Source organism: Schistocerca cancellata, chromosome 3 (assembly GCF_023864275.1).
Source record: "Schistocerca cancellata isolate TAMUIC-IGC-003103 chromosome 3, iqSchCanc2.1, whole genome shotgun sequence".
Classification (NCBI taxonomy): Eukaryota; Metazoa; Arthropoda; class Insecta; order Orthoptera; family Acrididae; genus Schistocerca; species Schistocerca cancellata.
In genome coordinates this window covers 209,357,889-209,385,351 of record NC_064628.1, presented here as the reverse complement: position 1 = coordinate 209,385,351, position 27,463 = coordinate 209,357,889, and the positions used below count along the sequence as shown (strand labels likewise).

At 43.0% G+C, this 27,463-nt stretch overlaps 1 protein-coding gene across 1 annotated transcript in view; it reads right to left on the bottom strand.

Annotated features, from left to right (window-relative positions):
• LOC126176228 (uncharacterized) overlaps positions 1 to 27,463 on the bottom strand; it is a 450,465-nt gene that overhangs the window by 414,896 nt on the left and 8,106 nt on the right. The window contains exon 2 of the mRNA XM_049923373.1: positions 10,598 to 10,869. Coding sequence (XP_049779330.1) covers positions 10,598 to 10,869 — 272 coding nt within the window. The remainder of the gene's footprint in view (positions 1 to 10,597; positions 10,870 to 27,463) is intronic.

Sequence of the window (27,463 nt, the reverse complement as noted above, 5' to 3'; positions counted from 1 at the left end):
GCTTGGAAGATAAGTTTAACATGAGGCAGATAGGTAGCACAATTTCGACTCGACTGGAGATCTGTATCGTTAGGATCCGAACTGAAGTCAGTTCAGTCTTGACTCGATCGAAGAGCATACGGTAGTAGTGGGGAGTCAGGAGTTGGTTGCCGGATTTGTGCTAGCGTGCCAACGGTTTCTTCAAATTACAGCTTACAAACATAGGGCGGCATTAAGGCTTTTTCCGTGTGACTTTATATGGTTGTGTGTCGGGCGTTCGAGTGTCGCGATTTGAACACATTGAAGGTCAATGTGAAACTAATTTAATGTGACTCTTACGTCGCGATACTGGAGGTATTGCTGCTGCTGTTGAGCTGATATATATATAAGAAGAGATTAATTTGCATGTTTAGATGATATTGGGTTCGGATCGGGGATTCAATTCTTCAACAGTTTCTTAAAGTTGTGTGCCCCCCGCGCTCGTTCAAGGTTAGTTGAGTTGTAGCATTTGTATATGGTTGCGGATTTGTGGCCAGTCTGGAGGAAGTAGTTACGTTGCTTGGTTAGATGATTTTTGGCAGACACTACATATGTGTGAACGGAACTTTATGTGGTAGCAACTGTTAACAATCGATTTTATTTTACAATTCAGATCACCAACTTTAATTTTTGTCCTAATTACAGCGAACCAGTTAATCACTGAACCACTTGACTAATCAGGTAAGGCAGTCTTATCTACTGAAAAAGGGAAGTTACGACTGGCTAATTTACCGTCTTTAGTTCACGCAGTATATCGGTCTAAGGCCTGAGGCAACCCTGTAGCTTAGGTTGTTTAAATGTCAAAGTTTAAGTGGCTGTGGCTTCTAGTGGTTTACGTTTGACTCAGTTTTATTAATAATCAGTCCGCTCAATAGTCAGTTGCCTACCTACATAACATAACGACGATTAACTGTATTATAAAAGAGAAATAAATTATTATTTTTTCAAAGCGAAAAAAGAAAATGTCTCCATGCGTCAACAAATAGAATAAATTGTAAGAAAGAAAGAAAGAAAGAAAGAAAAATATTTAACTAAAAATAAATAATTTTAAGAGAAAGGATTACGCAAAGTAATCCAAAGGGATCTACTGCATAGTCTGAATCTTTAACATTTAGCTAATAGAGGAAGGATATTTAAAGTTTATTATTGACTCAAAAAAAGTAATTAAAGCGCTCATGGGAGTATCAAACGTGATATTAAATATTTTTTGAGGAATAGTTTCGATATATTTTGAGTTATACGCTAAGGGTATCATATTTCGAATAGTCAATATTACGAAACATTTTGTTTGATAACAAATAAAGAGATTATTGACTCTCAGGAAGTTAAGGTTTATATCGCTGATATGTGTTAGTTACGTTCATCGCTGACAATAGAGGAAATATTTGCACTCTTCAGACGAGAAGAATTAACATTGTATAAGTATTGTAATAAAAACATCAGGCTCGCTTATTGAAAGAGCATTGCTCTAAAAGAACTGCATTTTGTAAGTTTATAATTCGTGTTTGGGTAAGTTTGAAGAAGTGAAGCAATCTTAAAACAAGTTCGCGGCGGAACGCTGTTTAATCGTAGCTAATATTGCATTTTAAAGGGAAACGACTTAGTAGTTATATTGAAATTTGTTTGATAACAAATAAAGAGATTATTGACTCTCAGGAAGTTAAGGCTTATATCGCTGATATGTCTTAGTTATGTTCATCGCTGACAATAGAGGAAATATTTGCACTCTTCAGACGAGAATAATTAACATTGTATAAGTATTGTAATAAAAATATCAGGCTCGCTTATTGAAAGAGCATTGCTCTAAAAGAACTGCATTTTGTAAGTTTATAATTCGTGTTTGGGTAAGTTTGAAGAAGTGAAGCAATCTTAAAACAAGTTCGCGGCGGAACGCTGTTTAATCGCAGCTAATATTGCATTTTAAAGGAAAACGACTTAGTAGTTATATTGAAATTTAAGGGAAACGACCTAGTAGTTATATTGAAATTTAGTCCCAGCGCCTGTGTTGTGTGTAAAATCCAGTATTTGTAGTAGTTTTATGTAGTGATGATGCAAAAGTGATTAAACAAATTACGATATTTTTAGCAAGACCAGGCATTGCCTGCAGGGCGAGCGACTGTAAAACTTAAGTTCTAGAAAAGAGTCACTTTGTGTTTTGTTACTGCCAGGTTTCGCTCTTCAAATGAATAAGTGCATCATCAGAACATGTACCGTAAAAGATACAGATTGAGGTAATACGGAAAACTTACATTGACGTTGCGTAAAGGAAATATTCTATTTCCATTATGGTGACTTACGTTTAATGTTGGCTGATAGCATTAAAGATTGCTAACAGTTCTAAAGATTAAGCTCGCTGTACTGTGGTACTTAAACTTCCGTTTAAAGGACGTTTAAAATACAGTAGTAAATTATGAGACTGGTAGCACCAAAGATGAAACTGACTGTACAGAAGGATTTGAAACGTCCATGATGAAGTGTATCCAAAGGTAATTTACATTACAGAAAACGAAACTTACATTTTAATCTCTTTTATGGGCCTCGGTATAGACATCTCATATCTGCACATATCTACTTATCTTTCAAAAAATAAGTGTACATCCGTAAAAATTGAAATATCTTTCAAAATACATTATAAAAATTCATATTTATAATGTCTGTACAAAAATTAATTCAAAACACCCGTTTTTTTTAAATTTTGTTATGATAATACGGTAGGTATTATATTTTGGTTGCTTATCTACAACACTCCATAAAATAACTTGAAGAACCCATATAAATTAATTTCGTTTTTTTTCGTTTGCAAATTTTGCGGGTTTTTCCTATTTTCTACGAAAATTTCCAATCCTTCCACAACATTTAGCAGAGGACCTTTATCTGTGGTGTGGATAATTTTCACACTGTCTTCTATCTCACCAATGTATATTTAGTTGTTCTCAAATGTTCACCCAGTGCTGTATGATTTGAAATAAATTGCAGTGTTTCTTATAATGTGTTCTAAGCTGTCTTCCAGTTTGACCAGTGTAAGTGTTCTGACAATTGTGGCAACTCATTTTATATACTCCTGAATTATCGTATTTGTCGTTATGTAATTCTCCTTGTAAATTAGTGCGTGTCTAAGGGAGTTGCTAGTTCGAAATAATGCTCTCACTTCCTGTCTTGGGAAACACCTCGCAATACGGTCTGTTATAGGACCTTTGTATTTGGGTGTAATAACCTTTATTTTTCCACTGGCATTCCTATACTATTGTTTTCATTTTGTTTAATATTTTTCAGTATAGTGTGTTACAGTTTCATTACGTCACGTTCTTAGTAATTGTTCCTTAATGCTATCTTTTTGATTCTCTGCAGTTCTGAAGCTCTATCTTCATCTGTGATTGGTAACCGTAACATTCTGTGTGAAGCTGAATAGAAATATGTTTTTTTATGCTGAATTGGATGATTTGAATTATTCCCAATAATTATAATGGTTCAAATGGCTCTGAGCACTATGGGGCTTAACATCTGAGTTCATCAGTCCCTTACAAGTTAGAACTACTTAAACCTTACTAACCCAAAGACACCACACACATCCATGGCCGAGGCAGGATTCGAACCTGCGACCGTAGCGGTCGCGTGGTTCCAGACTGAAGCGCCTACAACCGCTCGGCCACACTGGCCGGCTCAATAATTTTACCACAATATGTAGGCTTCCTGTAAACTTAAAAAAATATGTCTTCCATTCGATCTACTAATTGACAAATTGCGTAAGTTTATGCTACTATCAATTTCATGTTCATCTGTGAACTTAATTTTTGGGTACATTTGATTGACTTTGTCTGTTATTTCATTTAAATCATCCTTGGTTCCTTTAAATAGAACTATACTGTCGTCAACATACCGGTGATAATACAGTATTTTCTACTTTATAACGAAGAATTTATCAAAAAATCTCATTTCCAAGTGATTAAGTAAAATGCTTGATAAACTATTACCCATCGATAGACCGTCTCCCATGCAGTAAATTTTTCCGTTAAAGATAGGGTACCTGAAATCAAGGCTAAATTGCAAAAACTTTTACAAAACGTTATAAGGAACACTGCAATTTAAATTCAAATCGTCCAGCATTGGATGAACGTTTGAGAACAACTAAACATACATTAGGTGAGACAAAAGATAGAATGAAAATTATCCACACCACAGATAAAGATCTTCTGTTAAATGTTGTGGAAGGATTGGAAATTTTCGTAGAAAAGAAGAACATCCCGCAAAAATTTATAAACATAAAAAAACGATTTTAATTTGTATGGGTTCTTCCTGTTATTTGATGTAGTGTTATAGATAAACAACCAAAATATAACACCTGGCATATTATCGTAACAAAATTTTTAAAAAAAGTACGACAGTCTTGAATGATTTTTTGTACAGACATTTTAAAATATGAATTGTTATATGTATTTTGAAAGATATTTCAATTTTTACGGATGTACTCGTATTTTTTGAAAGATAAGCAAAAATGTACAGATATGAGACGTGTATACACACGCCCATAAAGCAGGCGATTAAAACGTAAATTTCGTTTTATGTAGCTATAAATTATCTTTGGACACAATATACCATGGACGTTACAAGTACTGTCGGACCGTCAGTTTCAACTTTGGCGCTATCAGTGTCATCATTTACTACTGTACTTTAAACGTAAGTTTAAGTACTACAGTACAGCCAGCTTAATCTTTAGAGCTGTCAGCCAACTTTAAACGCAATATTTAATGCTGTCAGCCAATATTAAAAGTAAGTCACCCTACTGAAAGTAGAATTTGTACTTTACGTAACGTCAGTATAGTTTTCCGTGTTACGTCAATTTGTACCTTTTACATTGTACTTCTGATAATGCTCTTGTTCTTTTGAGAGCGAAACCGGTCACTAAAAAATACAAAGTGCGACTTGTGGCTGCTTTCAGAAACTTAAATTACAATATTGTTGTTACATTACTTCTTTGACAGAAGTAATTACTCAAGTGGTTTTCCAAGAAGGATTTTGAGTATAAAAAAGTGTATTTCGTGCGAACTGATTGGCTTTTTTACTCGTAAACTATTGTTATTAATTTTTTTCCCAAGCCTTTACACGAATTGGGTGTACGTCAGATAGCTGTAAGCATCTAAATAAAATCTAAAACTTAAGTTTGACTAGAGCTTAAGTCAAAGTAACTAAGATTATTGAAGTTTTGGGACTGTAGGGGCGACGGAATTGCAAGGCCAGCGAACTTCTATTAGAGAAGCAGTCGGTACGGGGATAGCGTGTCGTTATTAAGATGACGGTACAAACTCGCGTTACATTTGAAGTTGGCGCGACGTACACCCAAGTGCAGCGTTATATGAGAGCAGCTGCATCAATTAACACGATTTTGGAATCGAATAAATGTGACATCAAAGATGTCTTGTAGAGTTTAACTGTCGTTACTAAAGTGGACACGTGAATGAAAAGCAGTGACCTAAGTGGAACAAGGTACAACACGAGCTACCAGTAGTGGTGCGTGCCGTTGAAAATGGTTCAAATGGCTCTGAGCGCTATGGAACTTAACATCTGAGGTCATCAGTTCCCCAGAACTTAGAACTATTTAAACCTAACTAACCTAAGGACATCACACACATCCATGTCCGCGGCAGGATTCGAACCTGCGACCGTAGCGTGTGTGTCGTTCTTTCAATTCTTTCTTAAAGTGGTGTTTGTGATACGAGCAGTACCATTGGCGGTAGAAGTGTTGATCGACAATAACTGATAGCTAACAGGATACGATGTACATAGCGTACTAATGTATCGTATTCGTGACTGCTTATAAATTCACTAACACTGTAGCCATTAAAACAAAAGACAGCAGCTGTTTATAGTGAATTATTAACAAGACTAGTGGTAGAACGTTGTTCAGATACGTTTACCTGACGTTTGAGTTCAATGTTATTTACTTGGTTAGTAAGTGATTTGTACATCCAAAAGTGGCACAGTTCAGGGTCCATTAAAACCCATACAAAATAGGGAAACCGAAGGAACATTATAGTTGAGAGACAAATGTCAGAATGATGTTAATGTTGAAATTCTGAACAAAAATGTAATTATTCAACGAAAGAAGTTGCTTGGAAATCGACCATTCAGAACGTAAGAAAAAAGTGCACCAACTAGCTTACAGGGGCTCTTTAGGGACGGCTATTTGGAGAAATGTGGATCCATTTCGTAATCGGCTAATTCTGTATGGGGAAACCATCGTAAAACTAAACTGTATGGACGGACAGAGATTACAGCCCCGCTAGTCTACAACAACTGCGCTATTTTATCGAACTCTCTTAAGAGTTCCAGTTGGACCCATGCGTTTGAAGAGAGGAAAAAGAACAGATGAGTATGTGTAATCAGAAAGAATATGTCGCCGAGATTCTACGATAGTTTCTCGATTGAGAATTGCCGAGTTTATCAGAGAACAAACGTAGCTACAAAGACGAGTTATATAAACTCAGTGCCCAAAAGTCAACGAAAGGGTTGTCCCATTTGATCATGTGCCCCGACGCCTGGATGTTACGCCTAGATGGGGCTTATAGCAAGAGTGTACCCGCGACATCCAAGCACTCAGGTATTGGCAGATATGTAGTGAAAATGGCAGCACGTCCCGAGTTACTGAACTTATCGGTGCAAGTCGCATTGGTCAAAACATAATATTATCGTTGATTAGACAGGAATTCGACCCAATAATTTTTATGCTGGACCACCAGTATCGGAGAGAGAATGTCTGCTTAAGCGTACACCGTAGCACAGGACGAGCACCAGCGTTTATCGAACGGACATTACATCGCCTCCGCAGCAACATTCGGAGTGATCGACCAGCTCTGCTCTGAGTCGGATCGCCGTCGGTTTGAATGTGGCTCACCAGAAACCCATTTCTACGTGGACAGCACAGAGACAGGTGAAATGCGATGAATTCGTCAGCCGATGACCGTGCCACAATATCTTACCATAGCTATTTTCCACTCTGCGTAGTATACTACTGTTCCCCAAGTAATACGTAATGCTCACGAATAAATAAATCATAGAACATACAGTCTTTCTGTTCGACCGAATGGACCGTAATTCCTCAGCATACATCACACGGCGCGTTGTGAAGTGTAAATACAAATGAGTAACTCACAGCACAATGTACAGAAAAAAATATATCATAATTGTCAGAAATTGCTTACAAATCATTGTTAACCACCACTTTCGACCATCTGGTCATCTTTAGATACAATAAAATTATTTACAACCACCTGGATGGCAACGTTGTTACTCTTGCTTCAAATAAAACCTATCTAGTGTCACTGGTGAAATGCATTACACATGGTGCTTCAGCTGCCCCTACCGATGTCGTTTTATGCAACCCGCAATGTTGTAGTTGGCTTTCATAACCCAGGCACGAGATTTTCATATTCTCTCGCTCTCTACTTGCAAATTATTAGCCTTACAGAAAAAATGAACGAGACTTTTAATTATTATGGTTAAATTCTGTGCTTGGGATACGTCTTCGCTATAAGGCCCCAGTTTTCGAGATATTCGAGAAAAACGTACAAAAGTTACACAACCCCATTCCTACACTCAGCCGCCGCCGGCCATTATGTTATTCATGGCACTCCCTTCTAGCACTGTACGGGTATTTACGACTGCACGAAGTTTTCTTCCACATTCGACCTTTTTTGGTCTTCATTGATTGGTCTTATTACACCAACGGCTTAGTCGAACACTTACAGATCGTAAAACTGAAGTTTGTATATAACTTTACCTAACAATTTTGTGAAGCTTAACAGCATAATATAAACAGTTACATCGTTGTATTCTTCACGCTTTCTGCCTAGGAAACAAATGTGATTTTAACGGTTAATTTTGGTTCGAATTGTCAACACAATTAGTCTTAGTGTACGTTTATGAAAGTCATTTTTCGTTCGTTGCCCTCGCGGACACGTTTAAATTAAAAATGTTAAAGAAGTAGCCGACTATGCTGGTGGCGTAACGGCTCAATAACAAAGACTAAAAAAGGCCAAATATCTTGAATAGTCCGTGTCGTCCGAAATTTTTGTACAGTGGTAGGAGGGCGTGCCATGAATAACATACTAGAAATCCTGATTGGTCAGGGATGAATGTGGATGGAGGTGCATATTCGAAAAGAGACAACTGAATCACCACGTATAGTCAACAGTAAAATGCATTAATATGTTCATCTTGTGACTGAAGCTTTCTTTTGGTTCATGTTTTCTTTCCAATATATATGGTGAGCTTTTCATCTTGAGACAACGAAGTATCTCAAAAACTACGCGTCGGATTAAAAAACTGAAAAATATTATTCAATATTTTTAAACATTTTATCCGATGATACCAAAATTGGCACCCCTACCCCTCCCCCAGGGAAAGTGGCAACTTTGAAATCTCAAATATGAACATCCCAGTTTTATTTTAAATTCGGATTGTAATGGAAAAGACACTAACCTTTATAACATTGTTGTCGTTGTTTGACAGATGGCGCTGTAATATACAAATTTCATTCCAAAACGGTATTATTTAACAGACGTAATCAATAATTGTGAAACAATCTCGTTTGAAGTGTGTCCTCTCACCTCTCACCAGCGGGGTGCTCGTTTGCGGCGAGTCCTCTCATCTCTGGCTAATGGGGTGCTTGTTTTGTAAGAATTATTTCACAGTAAGTGCTCAAACATGTCGCTGCCCACTTCGGTGCACTTATGTTTCCGCTGTAATCTACTACATGCTTTGGTGATACGCTGGACCATGTTATCGCGCATTGTTGGCATTGCATTATAAGCTTCACTCTTCAAACAGAAGAGAAGTAAGATCTGGCGATCTTGCAGGCCAAAACAATGGACCGCCTTTTCCGGTTCACCGACGGTTGTACACGTGATGTCCTGGGAACCATCATGTTGAAACCATTGTCTGTAGCAAGTCTAAGGAAAGACCTACAAGCAATACTGGAAGAGCACTCTCCAAGAATTTTCGATATTTATCACCACTGTCTTCGATAAAGAATGGACCAGTAGTCTTATCACCATTTGTTCGATACCAAACAGTCACATTCCACGGATGCTGATGTTCAATGTGGAGTAACCAATGTGTGTTTTCCACGTTCCAATAATTTGTATTGTGTCGAGCAACCGCAGTTTTTGCACAATCCCAATCTACAATGAAAAGTAGAGTTTTCCTATTTAACATTTCAAAGTTTCCGACCTCTTTCGCATGGCTGCCTTGGCGTGAGGCAGGGAGGAGTCAATATAAGTATCACCAGACTCTACTTTTTTTAAATATTGAACACGTATTTTGCCGTTTTTAATCTGGTGCGTAGTTTTTCAGATATTTCGTTATCTCAAGACAAAAAACTCACCCTGTATACCGTAGGACAGCACGCATGCATGCATGCATGTCCAAAGGAATATTGCATCTAACTGTACACACTCTGCAAAATACAGACGCTGCCCCACTGTATTTCATGGCAAAGCAAGGTAATTTGATGGACAAAACCAATATCTCTCCCAGTGCGGGAATCATGCGATTTGTAAGCGAGCACTATGGGACATAGGCACTAGGACATAAGGAGGTTTGGATCTGGCTGTGAGTCGTGCACGGATAGTCAAAGTGGTTAACGCGACCGCTCGCGTAAAGTGGAAATTCCGAGTTCCGGTCCGGCACAAATTTACATACGTTACCAGTAAGTCACATAGCTGGTGTACAATCCTATTTGCAATTAGCGAATACATTTCATAATCATCCCGTATAATTACGGAAACGTGGTTCTGCCTTGAACAAACACAAATTCCTCTTCTTTAACACCCAAACATGTTTCAGTGGAGTTTCAACATCATCAGTGGGCGCTTTTATTCTCTTAGTACTATGCACTAAAGTTTATGTGGCAGAAAAAGTGAATATCTGATAAACAGGTGCACAGTGCGCGTTATGAAGAACAACTTACACATTTGTAGATGCCTGAAAAAACGGAACTAACAAAAAATCAGAAAATGGAGGAAAATGTCAGCTGTCCTGCAGATGTCAGACAGCCACATAAACATCAGTGTGTTTTGCTAAGAGAACAAATGAACCCTCTAACGGTGGTAAAACTTCACCTTAACATGTTCAAGTGTTAAAGAAGAAAATTTCGTGTTTTATCAAGGCATAACGACATTTACATAGCTATGCATTAATATAATTTATTAATCTTTGTACACTGTCATAATGAGGTTCCATCCTTCTGTGATGATTGCACTCTGCACACTACTACGCACGGAGAGAACGTTGTCTTACATGCTGTTGTAAATAATTGGATGATACCCGAAGATGTTCAGATTATCCAAATCGGTAGCTGAAAAAGCCTTGTTTATCAGCAGCTCTTCCCCGTTCTCAAACACGGCTTTATTGCAAACTTGCGAGATGTGATGCGCCACCTGCTTTTAGTCGATTCCCCGCGAATTCCGTTCTAGTCCTGTAATCTTAGGGTCGCGCGTTTGATGACGTATTCGCTAGAAGGCGGAGGGCGGCTGCCACCGGGCAGTGAGCGGCCTGGGAAGCCCTTGTTGCTGGCTTGCCGTACCTGCGCGCGTCGTCTTGGCGGTGGACATGAACGTGGCTGCGCTGCGGGTCCTCTTGGCGGCCACTGCGTGCGTCGTCGACGTCTTGGTCGTGACGGTTACCGTCGCCGTCACGGGCGCAGCGCCGCTCCTGCCGGCGGTGCTGTCACTGGGCATGGGTGTCGCACATTCCACACACAAGCACGACGGAGCACTCGCGAAGCCACGGGCGCGGGCGCGGAAGCACTGCCGGTGGGCGTGCGGCGTGCGGCGTGCGGCGCGCTGTCCGGCGGTCCTGCGCGCACACTGCACACTGCCTCGCCCCGCGCCACACGGACTATTTTCACCGCCCCCTCCCCTCCCCCCCTTCCCCCTAGGGGCTGTTGCCACGGTCCCGTCCCCGCCGTCTGACTGCCGGACACGATGTGCGTCCGTGGCCCTACTAATTATTCTGCGAAATATAGTTTTTCGTACAGACTAGTGTACGCCACAGACAACCTGTACTCGAGTGAAAACGTACGATCATTGCGCTGTCAGAATCCTTTATCTCGTGTAGAGATCTACATCTACATCTACATAGGCACTCCGCAGATCACCGTACGGTACATAGCGGAGGGTACCCCGTACCATTACTAGTCATTTCCTTTCCTCTTCCACTCGCAAACAGAGGGAAAAGGGACTGTCTACACGTCTCCGAATGAGCCCTAAATTCTCGTATCTAATCTTCGTTGCCATTACGCGCAATATACGTTGGAGGCCACAGAATCGTTCTGCAGTTAGCTTAAAATACCGCTTCGCTACATTTTCTCAATGCTGTTCCTCCGAACGAACGACACCTTTCCTCCAGGAATTCCCACATGAGTTCCCCAAGAATCTCCGTAATACTTGCTTGTTGTTCAAACCTACCAGCAACAAATCTGGTAGACGGCCTCTGAACTGCTTCGATGTCTTCCTTTAATCCGACCTCGTACGGATCCCCAACACTCGAGTAGCACTCAAGAACAGGTCGCACTACTGTCTTATATGCGGTCTGCTTTGCAGATGAACAACAATTTCCTAGAATTCTCCCAATAAACCTAAGTCGACCATTCGCCTTCCCCACCACAATCCTCACAAGCTCGTTCCATTTCATATCGCTTTGCGACATTACGCCCAGATATTTAAACGACGTGACTGTGCCAAGCAGGACATCACGGGTTTAAACCAATCCGCAGTAACTTATATTTTTCTACGTTTAAAGCTGCTGCCATTCACCACACCAACTATAAATTTTGTCTAAGCCATCTTGTATCCTTCTACAGTCTCCCAACATTGATACCTTACCGTACACCCCAGCATCATCAGCAAACAACCGCAGATTGCTACCAATATTGCACATCGTGTGAATGAGGCAAGCGATTTGAGATGCACCAGCAAACAACCGCAGATTGCTACCAAGATTGCACATCGTGTGAATGAGGTAAGCGATTTGAGATGCACACTAAGGCTAAGGACGAACATACATGACGGAACGTCTAAACATTCCACAATGCATTTCTAACGGTGGCTTTCACATTGGCCATCAACGGAACATATGGGACGGGACTGAACGGAACATCAACGTTTCTCTCAGGAAGGAAGTTCTGACGTTACCGTTTATTGCGGCACTGGGACATGGATTTGGACCTTCTTAATCTTCGTTTTATTATTTGATCTGTTTCTGAAACGCACTGCAACTGCTTCATATCGACGTGTTTTCTTTCCATGTGCATTCTTCCACAAAACAGGCCAGATACCTGAACGCGAAAAGTCTAATTTCCGTGGACGAAGAAGAAACATACACTGTGTATAAATAAGAACATAAATGTATGAAACAGTTTTCATTAAATAAACCTGTCCTCTGAGGAAGAGGTGGCTACTCACATAAAATCTTTAAAGAAAGTCAAGGCCCCAGGACCAGACGGCATTGTGGCGGAGGTGGTACAATACCTCGCTCCTCAACTAGTAACACCTCTACAATGATATAAAATGAGGCATTACGATTAAGTATGTTCCCCTCCTTCTGGAAGCAGGCTAATGTTGTCATTATCAAGAAGAGCCATGAAAAGACCCGAAATAAGTTAAATCCTACAGTCCAGTTTGTCTTTTGGACCTCCTGGGTAAATTGCTAGAGCGATTGCTGGCTGACAGACTGACAGCGCATCGAGTATTGTGTGGGACGAGCGACAGGCAATTCTGCTTTCGATCGGGGCGACCTGCGTCTGACGCAATTTCCCTGGCGGCCGAGGTTTGTGGGTCGTCCCCACACAAGTACATAGTTGGCATCATGGTGAACATCAGTGGCGCCTTTGACAACCTGTGGTGGCCTTCGCTTTTCTCCCGCCTGCGGGAGAAAGAGTGTCCAGGGCCGCTATATGGCTGTCTTGTAAGCTATTGTGTGGGAAGGGAGGTCTGACTACCGCCCTCTAGCGGGAGTGTGAGAAAAGAATTCCGAAGAAGTGTCCACAGGGCTCTGTCCTGGGCCCTCTCTTTTGTGATATAAACATGGAGTCTCTCCTGGACAGCTTGGAGAGCAGTGCAGATGTGCTAGAGGCGATAGCCTACGCGGACGACCTTCTCCTGCTGGTAGGAGGCCGCAGCCTTCTAGATCTATAACCCAAGGTAGAGAGGGCAATGACCATCTTGACACAATGGTGCCAAAAAACCAAACTCAGGGTAGCACCCAACAAGTCAACCTACCCGTTGTTAAAGGGTCAGTTAGCCACGAACCCAACAGTTCGAATCGAGGGCACACCATTTATTTAGTGAAGAGAGGCCCGATACTTGGATGTTATCATTAAGGAAAAATGGAGTTTCGCGTAGCATATCGACACATTGGACCAGAGGTCGTTAGAACTACTAAATAACTTAATTGCGATTTGGCATAAAAGGATCTACCTACCCACAGAGTTAATTAAGTTGTACCGCAACACCATTCTAACCTCCATAGTGGTTTGCGGGTCAGGAGTTTGGGCACACTGGCTCACGAGGGTCATGCCTGCCGTGACCTTGACGAGGGTGCAGAGTAACATGCTCCTGCGTTCAGTGGGGCTTACAGAACATCTCCTGGGGGGGGGGCGGCATTTCTGGTACTGATAGGGTTTTGTCACTTGGACATGAAAATAAAGGAACAGGCACCATGGTACTGCGTTAAGGAAGGCGAATTCGACAAGACTGAACAAATTTTGGGAGTTCGCGTAGGGGACAAGTTTGCGATCAAAAAAAGGGGGAAGAACTTTGCCAAGAATACTGTGACAACGATTATACTGGACGAAGGACTCACCAGCTGCTACCTAATATCAACTCAAACATTTCAAGCCAAGTAAAGGGCTACTGCACTTCCTCCCGGGACATGTACAGTATCCGACATATCTTTACCGGTTCGGGAAGCGGGCTGCCCTCTCGTGTGACTGTGGTGCTGAGGAAGGCACTCCAGACGTGGTCTATGAGTGTCCCCTGTTTGACGATGTGGCCGCCGGATTCAATTACACTTACCACCTGATCAGAATACCTTTAGAATTATCGACTGTCTCGCCAGCGAGGTCTCATCAAAGGTCCTACGTGAATACAGAAGGGACAACTAATAATTGGTAGGAGATAGCATAACATTCCCCGCACCTATCCCATTCCGCAGGGGCGCGTACTGGACGATCGCCCTGACGGTCGGGAACCACACGTCCTGGAATAGGGGGAAGGTGCGACACCCAACCGAACTTGACAATGCACACCGATTATGACCCGTAGTAGCTTAGTTTTTAAGTGGGATGTAGTTTTTCTTCCTTATCAGTAGTAGTACCTGCAGCAGTTCAAGTTCATGGCCAGCCCAGCGCCAGGGGCACGCCCACTGGGATTAGCTCGGTGGGCATGGCCCGACAAAAGTAGGTTAATACATCTTCTGGCACACCTGTGACGCTGCAGGAGTAGTAAAAATGCTGTTGCCTATGGAATAGCTTATATTTCCTGTAGCAGTAGAGAAGCTAACACTTATTGTAATAGTTAATACGCTGCTAATAATTGTATTGTAAAAATACGACCCACTAGTGTGTTAGGTAGTGGGTTAATGTAATATTGATAATGTTGGTGTTTGAATTAAAGTTTTTTCTAAAAAGGAGGCAAAAGAACTGTTTTGAATGGCGAAAATATTAGCACTATTGAAGAAGAAAAATACAGTTGTTTTTCAAGTTACAGATGATAATAGTAACCCATATAAGAACACAGGGGTTTACTCATTTTCTTGTAATGACTGTTCTCAGAGGTACAATGGGCAAATTGGTACAGGTTTCAACATTCACTTAAAGAACATCTCAGTTTGTACAGTTCGAAATCCGCACTAATATCTGATTACACGATAATCAACATTCTGTTTCAGACCTCCACAATAACTTGGAGATACTGCATAAAGAGAGCAAGGACGGTGTTTTAAATATGCTTTATGCTTGAGGAGATATAATGAAGATATAATAAAGTCCATGAGACAGTCCCGTGATCTATTTCAATTTTTAAATAAGGGGTCTCAGCACCTAACTAGTTGGGTAGCTTATTGCAGGTTTTTTGTTTTCTGTTAATATTCAGGTTTACTTTCACTGCCGGTCCACGTGTAGGTCATTCTGATTCATACACTGTACACTCTGTTTTAATGTTACAGAAATTAGTTGCAAGAATTTAAAAAAAAATGGTTCGAATGGCTCTGAGCACTATGGGATTCAACTTCTGAGGTCATTAGTCCCCTAGAACTTAGAACTAGTTAAACCTAACTAACCTAAGGACATCACACACATCCATGCCCGAGGCAGGATTCGAACCTGCGACCGTAGCGGTCTCGCGGTTCCAGACTGCAGCGCCTAGAACCGCATGGCCACCTCGGGCGGCCAATTTTTAAAAAATCCGCCTTATTAACATTATTATATTTTTTATCACTTACATTCTATTCTTATGGAATACGAATAGCCGAGTCTAATAGTTCGCTTGGCGACCGCATTTCTTCAGCAGAACACTAGCAGTGCGCTTCTCTTTATGTACCGTGTCGCCCGCGTTAGTTGGTTTCTTAACAGTCTCAGTACCCAGAGGGTAGCCACTGCATTCGCTCCTAACTTCACTGTTGTGTTGATAACAGACACAGAAACGTGTCGGTTTTCGGTAAGTTTGAATTTCAGCGTAATCTTCTTCCTTTCTATCACTGTTGGCCCCCAAAACACGTTAAAAATTATTTTCGCCAATGTATTTTTGTACATTAATTTTATTAGTTTTCATCATTAACTTTAATTATATTCTTCAGTCACTTCAACACCGAATATTTTCCTAAATAACATTTACGAGGAGTATCATCCGTTGCTTGGCATAGGCCCACTGCAACATATTTTAATCGGTCAAGTGACGAAAGTTCATCGTGATTTCAATACACGTCAGTTCCGTTTTTGTCAGTTGTTCCACATTACAAGGGACTGTCCCCACCTCTTTTTCATTTTCTTTGCTGCTTCACTGTTTTTCACCCAAGGATCAGTTTCTGATTCCCAATTCCATTCCTTCGCTTTCATAGACAGCATATTCATCATTGACGACGGTTTCTACGAATGGAATAAGGCTGAGAACTTTGCCTAGCTATGCCAAGTGTTCCTATGTGGCATTCTGTGAAAGTTTCATATACCATATGACATAGCTTTGTAAGCAACCATCTTTTCGTATGAAATTACAGATCTTATTTATTATAGTAGACCCGTTCTTTGTGGGGCATATGTATACAAGATGTATAATATTTTATTCCTCATTTAAATCTGTTCTCTCAGTACTTTGAAATATATCAGATAACTTCATTTCCCCATTAACGAAGCATTTATTTATTAAAGTCTCTGTATGGATGCACCCCACAAGATGCAACTTGAAAGTTGCGAAACCGGTTGTGAGACTCTCTAACTGACTTCAACAAATACAGCCATCGCGGTACTATTGGACTTTCCATTCAGTTTTATGTTTTAAAGGTTTTTAATACCTGTATGCAAACACCTGTGTTATATTGTATGAATGATCAGTCAGTTGCGCTTCTTAAGTTATTTGGAACGCAAAAGAAAGAAAAACAATGGTTAAAGTAATGAGAACTATGTATTGGCTTTTAAGTATTTTGTGTTCCTATGGGTGCACCGTCCGTCTAAAAAGTTCCGAGACTAATTTTACTCACAGCATACAAGTGACGTCTGCGTAGTTACTACAGGGGCAGCTAAAATAACACCTGCAAACAACAGGTGTGCATTTGAGCGGTCAGTTGAGAGAGCACACAGTATTAAGTAGTGGACGTGTGGCCGTAATATCCCAACGGTGTAGTGCCACAAGCCACAGTGGAGCAACATCACTAAATCAATATTCAATACGTTCTCTAGAACGCTTCTAAGAAAAAGTAATGTGTGCAAAGTCTGTCCAGTACGCCCTGACTCCCGAACAATACCAAAGACGCGTCGACGCCATCTGCGATTTGATTAAAATGTAAAACACGGACAATTCTTTCCCGTGAAAAAATATTCACTGGTGATGAGACATGATGTCATCAATACCAACCCACCACAAAAAGAGAAACTGCTGTAAATCACATAGAGAGTCAACGTTTTGACGCGTCACCCGACCGACATCCCGGCGGAGGTTCGAGTCCTCCCTCGGGCATGGGTATGTGTGTTTGTCCTTAGGATAATTTAGTTTAAGTAGTGTGTAAGCTTAGGGACTGATGACCTTAGCAGTTAAGTCCCATAAGATTTCACACACATTTGAACATTTGGACATACCCGACGACCAAACGGAGTGGCGCAGTGGCTAGTACATTGGACTCATATTAGAGAGGACACGGGTCAAATCCCTGCCCGGTCATCCAGATTTAGGTTCTCCTTGATTTACCTAAATCGCCCAGAGCATTTGATGGGATGGTTCCTTTGCAAGGAGACGGGTGATTTCCTTCCCTAACCAGAATTTGTGCCCCGACGTTAATGATGTCGTCGTCGACGGGATGTTAAACTCTAATCTTCCTTCCTTCCTTCCTGCGACAAAAGCGATATTCAGGCCATGTGACGCGTGATTTGAACAACATCTCAAAGAAGGACCTTTATGTCAGTTTCACATAGTTTTATCAACGTTATGTGTCTTATACGCCAGTGAGGTGCTACCATGTAGAACATCTTATAATGTTTCGCTCCTTGGGATTAAGACTTGAATATTTAACTTTTGTAGTAGTTTCTCGGTGAATGGGGGATGTAACTGTGCAGTAAATTCATCCATTACGATGCGTGCCTGTTAGTTCAGTCGACATGTTAAGACAGTTTTATGGAGTACTAATTATTACAATGATATAATTAACACGTTCGAGTAGCTCTTCCACTGTTTTATTTATTTATTTTTATTTATTTATTTATTGTTCCGTGGGACCACATTAAGGAGAACTCTCCATGGTCATGGAACGAGTCAATACATGAAATTATAACACGATTGTAGAAACAGATAAAATGAAATATAAGAAACATATTCAGGCGACACGTCATTAGTTTAAATAAAGAAAATCAATAATGTAGCACTGGAATTTGCTTAATTTTATAGCTCTTCCAGGAGCTCCTCGACAGAATAGAAGCAGTGAGCCATGAGGAATCTCTTCAGTTTGGACTTAAAAGCGTTTGGGCTACTGCTAAGATTTTTGAGATCTTGTGGTAGCTTATTGAAAATGGATGCAGCAGAATACTGCACTCCTTTCTGCACAAGAGTCAAGGAAGTGCATTCCACATGCAGATTTGATTTCTGCCTAGTGTTAACTGAGTGAAAGCTGCTAACTCTTGGGAATAAGCTAATATTGCTAACAGCAAACGACATTAAAGAAAATATATACTGTGAGGGCAATATCAGAATTCCCAGACTATTTCTACGAAACATACATAAAAATGTCATTCAGGGCCAACACAAAACTAGCAAAAGGTCAACGTGATACAGTCATAAGACTAACTGTCGAAAACTGGCAGGACACATATGCATACACACACACACACACACACACACGTGTGGCTACCGCCACAGGTCCTTGCGTAACATGCAACAATTACCAGATCAATTAATTCATTGCTCAAATTGAACTTAGTGTAGATCACCATTGAAATTTCTTTGCTTCTATGAAACTGCTTACAAATTTTGAGTTGGCAAATCATTACAATACATCTGATATAATCAGTATGTTGAAATATTAGGTTTTAACATTAAAATTTCGTGAAATACACGTCGATAACAATACTTTGATTCTTTTTGTTACTTAATTCACAGGTACATCGTAAATTTTGGCCCTAAAATGTATCTCGTGTCTTTACAGTGTGCTCTATCGTTATTATTATTCTTTTTATCTCCGTTCCACATGGGATGTTTTCAGTCTGTGTTCACATTTTTGGTTTAACACATTTTTGGTGGTACAACCTTTCTATCAATTGACCAGAATTGAATACTGGTGGATTGATTTCATCATAAGTTAATTAGCCTTCATAGTTACAGTAAGTTATCAACATTATAATTTAAACTTCTGCATATGTATAACTTGGGGTGAAAATCGCACGACAGTATGTGGAGAATCATATTCTGCATTTTATATTGTTCATTTCTGACATTTCACGTATCTCCCCAAAATAATTCACATAACACTTATGGGTGACATTTTGACATTGAATGCATGTAGCAAGATAGTAAGTTTGCTATACAAGGTAAATGTCCATCTATAATCGTGACATAAAGTAGTGACAAATTTTAGTCTATTGTGTTGGCCTACATTACTTTGACTTTTACACACAGTATTGCTTTAGCATACACACACACAAAAACGCACAACATGTATGGCAATTTAGCTGCCCCTGCCCATCGGTTTTATGCAATCAGCATCTTCAAAAACGACACGTGACATTTTCATATTCTCACTCTCTCTAAGTGCAAACTATTAGTCCTACAGAAAAAATTAACAGGGCCTTATTGTAAGAAATTTAATGCAGTTGAATTTTGTATTAGCATACGTTTTCGCTGGAGGCAACGTTTTCGAGTTATGCAAGAAAAACGCGTTTGAAGGTCCCTCTTGTACGTTTTTCTTGAATAGTTCGAAAACTACGGACTCAAGCGACAATGTATGTAAGTACAAAATTCAAATACCTTATATTTCCAACAAAAAGGTCCCTTTCATTTTTCTTGCTGGCCTAATAGTTTGGGGATACGAGTGGGAGAATATAAAAATATGAAGGCGTTGTTGGTTGCTTAAAACCCAGTCTTGAACTGAAATGCACAACCAAAACTCATCTTTAAAGCATCACCATTCAGTGACCCACTTCTCCTCGATTTCAGTCAGTTGCTTTGATTTTCTCTGAAATAATACATCATCTCCTTTACCAAAGGTTCAGTTAGAGCATTACTACGGAAAAAATATTAACCGTTTTAAACGATCGAGATGCATGCTTCGGTTATACAGTTTTTTTTTTAAATATTACAACATTAAAAGTCAAATGATTAAGATAATTGATTAAATCATTTACGTTTCAGATAGTAAAACTTATTCATATGCAGGATGTCCCAGAAATCATACATGCTGGACGTAGTAAGTACACATGGCCTACGACATGAATACAGCTGTAATGTTACAACAGATGCTCGAAGTTTGCACTACCAGACGGCACGTATACCCGACACTGACGCAGCGTTGACTGCTGGACACGCTCGAAGACACCGGGAATCTCTTTGATTGAAGCGGCTGTGCAGACGATTCTTCCGACAAGATCAATTTCAGACTCCATAGGAACGCAATACATGAGAGATTTCGTGGCTCCCCTCAGAAAGAAATCAAGGCTCGATAAATCCAGTCCACCTCCGAAAATGACGTGTTCAAATGCCTACTAACAACATTTTGGGTTGTCGGGTGTTCTGCCGGATATCAGCGTCGCACTTGCACGATATTTCGGTCAATTAGATCGTAACCTTCATCAGGTGCGACCTGAGACTGCTCCTCGAGTGGACCTGGTCCAGTATTTATGCCAATGGCCTTCCCCCTCCACCAACGGCTGCAGGCGCTTCCACTGTGGTCCGCGCCCATTCCCTGCAACCTGCTGGAGCGTTGCTGCTCCGTTTTCCGTCCGCTGCGGTTCTAGGTGTTCCCTCTGCGGTCCGCGCCCACCAAACCCGTTCCTGGGGTTTCATCTACGGCCTGGGGTACCAAGCGTTCCCCCTGTGGTCCGCGCCCGCTCACCACGACCTGTTGGAGCGTTGCCGCTCCGTTTTTCGTCCGCTGCGGCTCTGGATGTTCCCTCTGCGGTCAGCGCCGACCAGTCCCACTTCTGGGTGTTCCATCTTCGGTCTGGTGCGCCTGGCAGTCCGTCAGGGGCTCGTTTTCCATCTCCATGTCTCTGGTTCTTCTGTTTGTGTAGCGTTGCAGCTGGCCCCATTGCTCCTTTAACAATTCCAGAGCCGGATCCCAGGCTCTGCTTAGCTGGTACCCTGTGTCACGGTTCATAAGATCGTCAGCCATTTTAATTTCTATTGATTCTCTTATAACACTGTCCCAAAATCTGGGTGTTTGTGCTAGAATCTTGGTATCCTCATACTTCATGGCATGATCTAGTTCTAGACAGTGTTCAGCAATGGCTGACTTAGTCACCTGTCTTAATCTAATGTGCCTCTGATGTTCTTTGCACCTGATCTCCACAGTTCTTGTCGTCTGGCCAATGTAGGTCATGCCACATTGACAAGGTATATTGTAAATCCCTGGTTTTCGTAACCCCAGGTCGTCTTTGACACTCCCCAGCAGTCCCCCGATCTTGTTGGATGGACCGAAAACACACTTGATATTGTGTTTACGGAGGATCCTACTGATTCTGGCAGAAATAGAGCCAGCATAGGGCAGATATGCCACCTTCTTTGCTTGATCTTGGTCTTCTTCAGGAACCTGTGGTATAGTGGCTGGTTGGAGTGCCCTCTCAATTTGTCTGTCCATGTATCCATTCTTGGAAAAAACTGTTTTGAGACGTTCTATACCTATAGGTAGATTCTCTTGGTCTGACAGGGCACCAAGGTCTTCAGAACCCCGTTCTTCTGTGCAGGGTGGTGACAGCTGCTGGCCTTCAGATATAAATCAGTGTGTGTTGGTTTTCGGTACACACTGTGGCCAATTGATCCATCTGCTTTCCTCTGGACTAGTACATCCAGAAATGGCACCTGGCCATTCTTCTCCAGTTCCATGGTGAACTTGATATTAGGGTGGCATGAGTTAAGATGTTCAAGAAACTCATTGAGCCTGTCCATCCCATGTGGCCAGATCATGAAGGTGTCATCCACATACCTAAAGAAGCATGTGGGTTTAAATGTGGCTGTCTCCAATGCCCTCTCCTCAAAACTCTCCATAAACATGTTGGCAACCACAGGGGACAGTGGGCTGCCCATAGCTACACCTTCAGTTTGCTCGTAATATTGGTTTCTGTACAGGAAATACGTGGATGTCAGTGTATGACTGAACAGGTCCAACAGAGCACCGTCAAATTTCTCTGCAATAAGTTCTAGTGAGTCCTTCAGTGGGACCCTGATGAACAGCGATACCACATCAAAACTAACCATGATGTCCGAATCTGTGATGTGCAGTTGCTTGAGGCGTTGCAGGAAATCTTCTGAGTTGCGGATGCGGTGAATACATCTCCCCACATATGGAGACAGGAGACCTTTCAAGTACTTGGCTGTTGTGTACGTAGGTGCCCCAATATTACTGACAATAGGACGTGTTTTAGACAGACCATACAGTCTAGGTGGCACTGGCGCTTTTTCCTGTAGTTGTCTGATGATTTTATCGGGCATCCCTGTTTCCTTCAAGAGAGCACTAGTCTTCTTGGCCACCTTGTCTGTAGGGTCACACTCCAGAATTCTGTATGCAGGGTCCTCCAGAAGTTGGCGTACTTTCTCATCATAATCCACCCGCTGTAAGATGACAGTGGAGTTCCCTTTGTCTGCTGGCAGTACCACAATGCTGTTGTCTTCCCGTAGATTCTTGAGTGCAAGCCTCTCCTTGGTTGTGGTGTTCGATTTCGGTGGCCTGGCCTTGGTGAGGGCCCTGCAGGTCTCTCGGCGGACTTCCTCTCCCACATTAGGTGGAAGTGTGGCTGCAACTTGCTCTACTGCACTGACAAAACCTGAAATGGGTACGTTTCTAGGGGTCGTAGCAAAGTTGAGACCCTTGCTGAGTACCTTTAAGGTTGTATCATCAAATTGTGTGCCACTTCACAGTGCATGTCTCTTCCATCTGCTGTGCTTTCTTACTCATGCGGTCAAACTTTGCAGATTGGCAAGATGAGGCATTCCTTCTAGCACACTCAGCTAAAGACCAGGAGGCACAGTCTACCCAATCCCAATCTTCTCTTGTTAAGGAGGCTGCCATGTACAGATGAATGTGTAAAAGCTCCCTGGCCACAACATCTAACCTGTGGCGCATATCTCGAATCCTCTCTCTCACCAGTGCCATGCTGGCTCTGCGTTTTATCTTGTTCGCCGCTCTGGAGTTGATGTGATGTTTTATTCTGGCAAATACTGGTACCACTTCTCCATCTCGACACCTCAGCAAAAAACTGAGAGAACTCAGTCTCTTCCCTTTCTTCTGCCGTAGCTTCTCCAGCTTCTTGATATTCTGATACATCTCCTCCCTGTAGAGACTTTTGTGTGTAACTCTTCAGGCTTTCCCGGCGATCTAATGACATCTTGGGTTGTCGGGTGTTCTGCCGGATATCAGCGTCGTACTTGCACGATATTTCGGTCACGTAGGTCGTGACCTTCATCAGGTGCGACCTGAGACTGCTCCTCGAGTGGACCTGGTCCAGTATTTATGCCAATGGCCTTCCCCCTCCACCAACGGCTGCAGGCGCTTTCTCTGTGGTCCGCGCCCATTCCCTGCAACCTGCTGGAGCGTTGCTGCTCCGTTTTCCGTCCTCTGCGGTTCTAGGTGTTCCCTCTGCGGTCCGCGCCCACTAAACCCGCTCCTGGGGGTTTCATCTACGGTATGGGGTACCAAGCGTTCCCCCTGCGGTCCGCGCCCGCTCACCACGACCTGTTGGAGCGTTGCCGCTCCGTTTTTCGTCCGCAGCGGACGACCTGTTGGAGCGTTGCCGCTCCGTTTTTCGTCCGCAGCGGACGAAAAACGGAGCGGCAACGCTCCAACAGGTCGTGGTGAGCGGGCGCGGACCGCAGGGTGAACGCTTGGTACCCCAGACCGTAGATGAAACCCCCAGGAGCGGCCGCGCGTGGCGCCGGTGAAGTTGGCACTCTACGCCGACGACACGGCGCTATTCGTGCGGAGTATGAAGGCAGACCAGATGCGCCGCTTGCTCCAGCGTGGATGTGAGGCCCTTGGTGCGTGGTCGACGAAGTGGCGCCTGAAACAGAATGCAGCGAAGAGCCAGGCGGTGGGGTTCCCGCGAAGACCACTGCCACCAGATCTTCCGCCAGTCACCGTCATGGGAAGCCCCGTACCATGGAGCAGGACTGGCCGCTACCTGGGAGTCACTCTCGACCAGAAGCTGACGTGGAAAGCCCACATCGAGGATGTCAGGGGCAGAGCAATAGGGCGCCTACGCGTTCTGTACCCTCTGCTCAACCCATCGTCTGCCTTGCCTCCCCACCACGGCATCACGCTGTACCTGGCGCTGGTCCGCCCAGTGCTGGAATACGCGGCCGTGGTGTGGGGCAACGCAGCCGACACACACATCAACAAGCTGCAGAGGGTGCAGAACAGGGCGCTCAAGCTCGCTCTGCGCCTACCGAGGCTCTATTCCACTGCTCGGCTACACCGCCAAACAGGAATGCCCTTCCTCCGCGACCGATTTAAACAATCGGCGCGCCTCTTCTATGAGCGGACTGTGCAGTCCGACAATAGGCTCATTAGGGACTTGGGCCACCCTCTTCACCACAGGCCAACCACGCATTGGCCTGACCTGTTACGCGATTAATATCTCATGGCAGAGAGAGGAGAACTCCACCATAGTAAAAACCTCAGGCGAATTCGTAACGTGAGGAAGCCACTCCACAGATTCAGGATTACGCAGGAACAGCAGTGTGTGCTTAGCCTGCTCCCAACACGGGTCAGGGAAGACCCGTATGGACAAGTGACCGTGACCCCCAGGAGCGGGTTTGGTGGGCGCGGACCGCAGAGGGAACACCTAGAACCGCAGCGGACGGAAAACGGAGCAGCAACGCTCCAGCAGGTTGCAGGGAATGGGCGTGGACCACAGAGGAAGCGCCTGCAGCCGTTGGTGGAGGGGGAAGGCCATTGGCATAAATACTGGACCAGGTCCACTCGAGGAGCAGTCTCAGGTCGCACCTGATGAAGGTCACGATCTGCGTGACCGAAATATCGTGCAAGTACGACGCTGATATCCGGCAGAACACCCGACAACCCAAGATGTCATTAGATCGCGGGGAAAGCCTGAAGAGTTACGCCTACTAACAGCCAGTCTAAAAGGAGCAGGCACCCCATCATGTTGAAACCACATGCTGCGGTTCACATTTGCTGGAACATCTTCAAGCAAGTCGGGAAGAATCTTCTTCAGGGAGGTCTGGTAATTCACAGTGGTCAAGTGGGATGGTGAAATGTTCGGCCCGACTAAGCAGTTACTAACCAAACCCATCCACACATTAACTGTGAAGCGATGTTGTGCCATGTGGTACCGCACACCGTTGGGATTTTCTGCTGCCCACAAATGCTCATTGTGGTGAATAAATACGCCCTCCCTAGCGAATGTGGCCTCATCAGTGAACAACGCGTAAGTTGGGGAATGCACATCTCGGCCATTTTGTTGCACAAACCACTATTAAAAATGCACAGCTGCAGGATGGCCATCGGGGCACAATAACAACACCCTTTGGAGTTGAAAGGCGTTTAAAAACTCGGCCCTCGAAACACGCTAGGCACTGCAACGAAAAGTTCTTAGGTTCGAGGCAATGGTACGTATGCTGGTGCTTGGATTAATTTCCATGGCACCCAAAACATTTCTTGCCTAACGACCGAAAGCGCCGATAGTGGCCTGCTCTCACTACAGTCCTATCCACAAACGACGACGGTTCGCGCAGGTCGAGAATAAGACGGATATTGCACCGTTGCCGGTTCCAAGCGATAGTTGCGGTACGTGCACACATATACTTTGTGCTTGTGCACGTGCAAAAAATGGGTCAAACGGCTCTGAGCACTATGGGACTTAACATCAGAGGTCATCAGTCCCCTAGAACTTAGAACTACTTAAACCTAACTAACCAAAGGACAACACACACATCCATGCCCAAGGAAGGATTCGAACCTACGACCGTAGCATGTGCATGTGCATAATTTGTCACTTGTCAGTACTATTAGCCATGACAGCTCGCAATAAATGAAATAAGAATTAACTAAATAACTTGCTATGATCACGTTTAATGCCCGTATTTGGTACGACATTCACACCAGAACGCTCAAAACACAACTGAACGATCATTGGCTCTCACAGAATACGTGACGTAGGTGTAAAGAACGAGCCTAAACTCGACCGCCATCGTTTGTGACTCCAACTATAGTCCTGCCACTTCTTAATGGCCCATACTCGCACAAATTTCGATGCAGACGTGCAAACAAACTGTGGTGCGCTTGATGTCTGTCTCCGGATAGTTCTCGATAAATGCGTCCAGCGGATCGTCCATTGCGCTCAGCCATTCTATACATTAAGTGGATGTCTGCAAGCTCCTCGTATGCCGACTAACAATCAAATGACGAAATCCGCACGTTCACCTCCAGCACCACCTAGCGAGGTTACCCTCCTCTACTCTCGTCTACAGCACCACCTATCGGCGTACGACGATGTTGGTGCCCATAGGTTGCTATGCAATTCTCAATCCTTAGATGAGCTCCACCTACCCTAAAAGTTTTTCGAAAAATTTATGGGACACCCTGTACACAGATTCTCAGCAAGCAGCATATCTTATCCAGCATTGAGAACGCATGCAGTGTTTATGGAGCTAAGGTTTACAACGTAATGTGCTGATCAAATATGCTACTGATCACAATGGGCTTTGCAGACGACTGTGAATGCGTGAGCCTAGTCGAAACAGAAAATTCGGTAATAATCAGGAGTAATAACTGATTGATGGAGCAGGGTACAAGTTATTTTTAAAAATATTTTACGCCACCTTCTTCTTAGGCAAATTTTGCATGATCGTTGTAAAATAGCACAAACCACACGCAGCAAATACAACAAAAAGTACCACGAAATTTTGAGTAAACCGTAACAAATCAATGAAGCTATTTCTAAATTCTCTCGCCTGTTCTACTGGACAAACTCTATTCATTAATCTGCTGGTAATCATAACAGTAATTTATACGTAACTTACGTGAACAAACGTGTGTTGACGAAATTGTTCGCACACGAAACTAAAATATGGATTTAAGGAGACTGCTGGTCGAGGGGCACGAAAATGGATGAAGTCTAGAACTGCTTTTATACACACTCACTCACTCACTCACTCACTGGTCATACCGGACTCGAGAGTCCATTACCGCAGCAACGTATTTTACCCATCTGTCCCTGCCTTGGGCTGTTTCCTTCCATTAACCTTCAATACCTAGGCTCCTCAAATCAGCCTTCACATTGTCCTCCCATCTACGCCTCGGTCTCCCCACATGACTTTTTCCCTCTAAGTGCTCTACCAGTACTCTGCGCGCTGCCCCGCCCTCATCCATTCGAGCTACGTGACCCGCCTATCGCAGCCTACGTGATTTAATAATACTGATTATGTCAGGGCTTGAATAGAGTTCGTGAACCTCTTCGTTATGTAGTTTTCGCCACTCTCCGCTAATGTCATCCCTTTTTGCTCCGAAAATTTTCCTCAAAATTTTG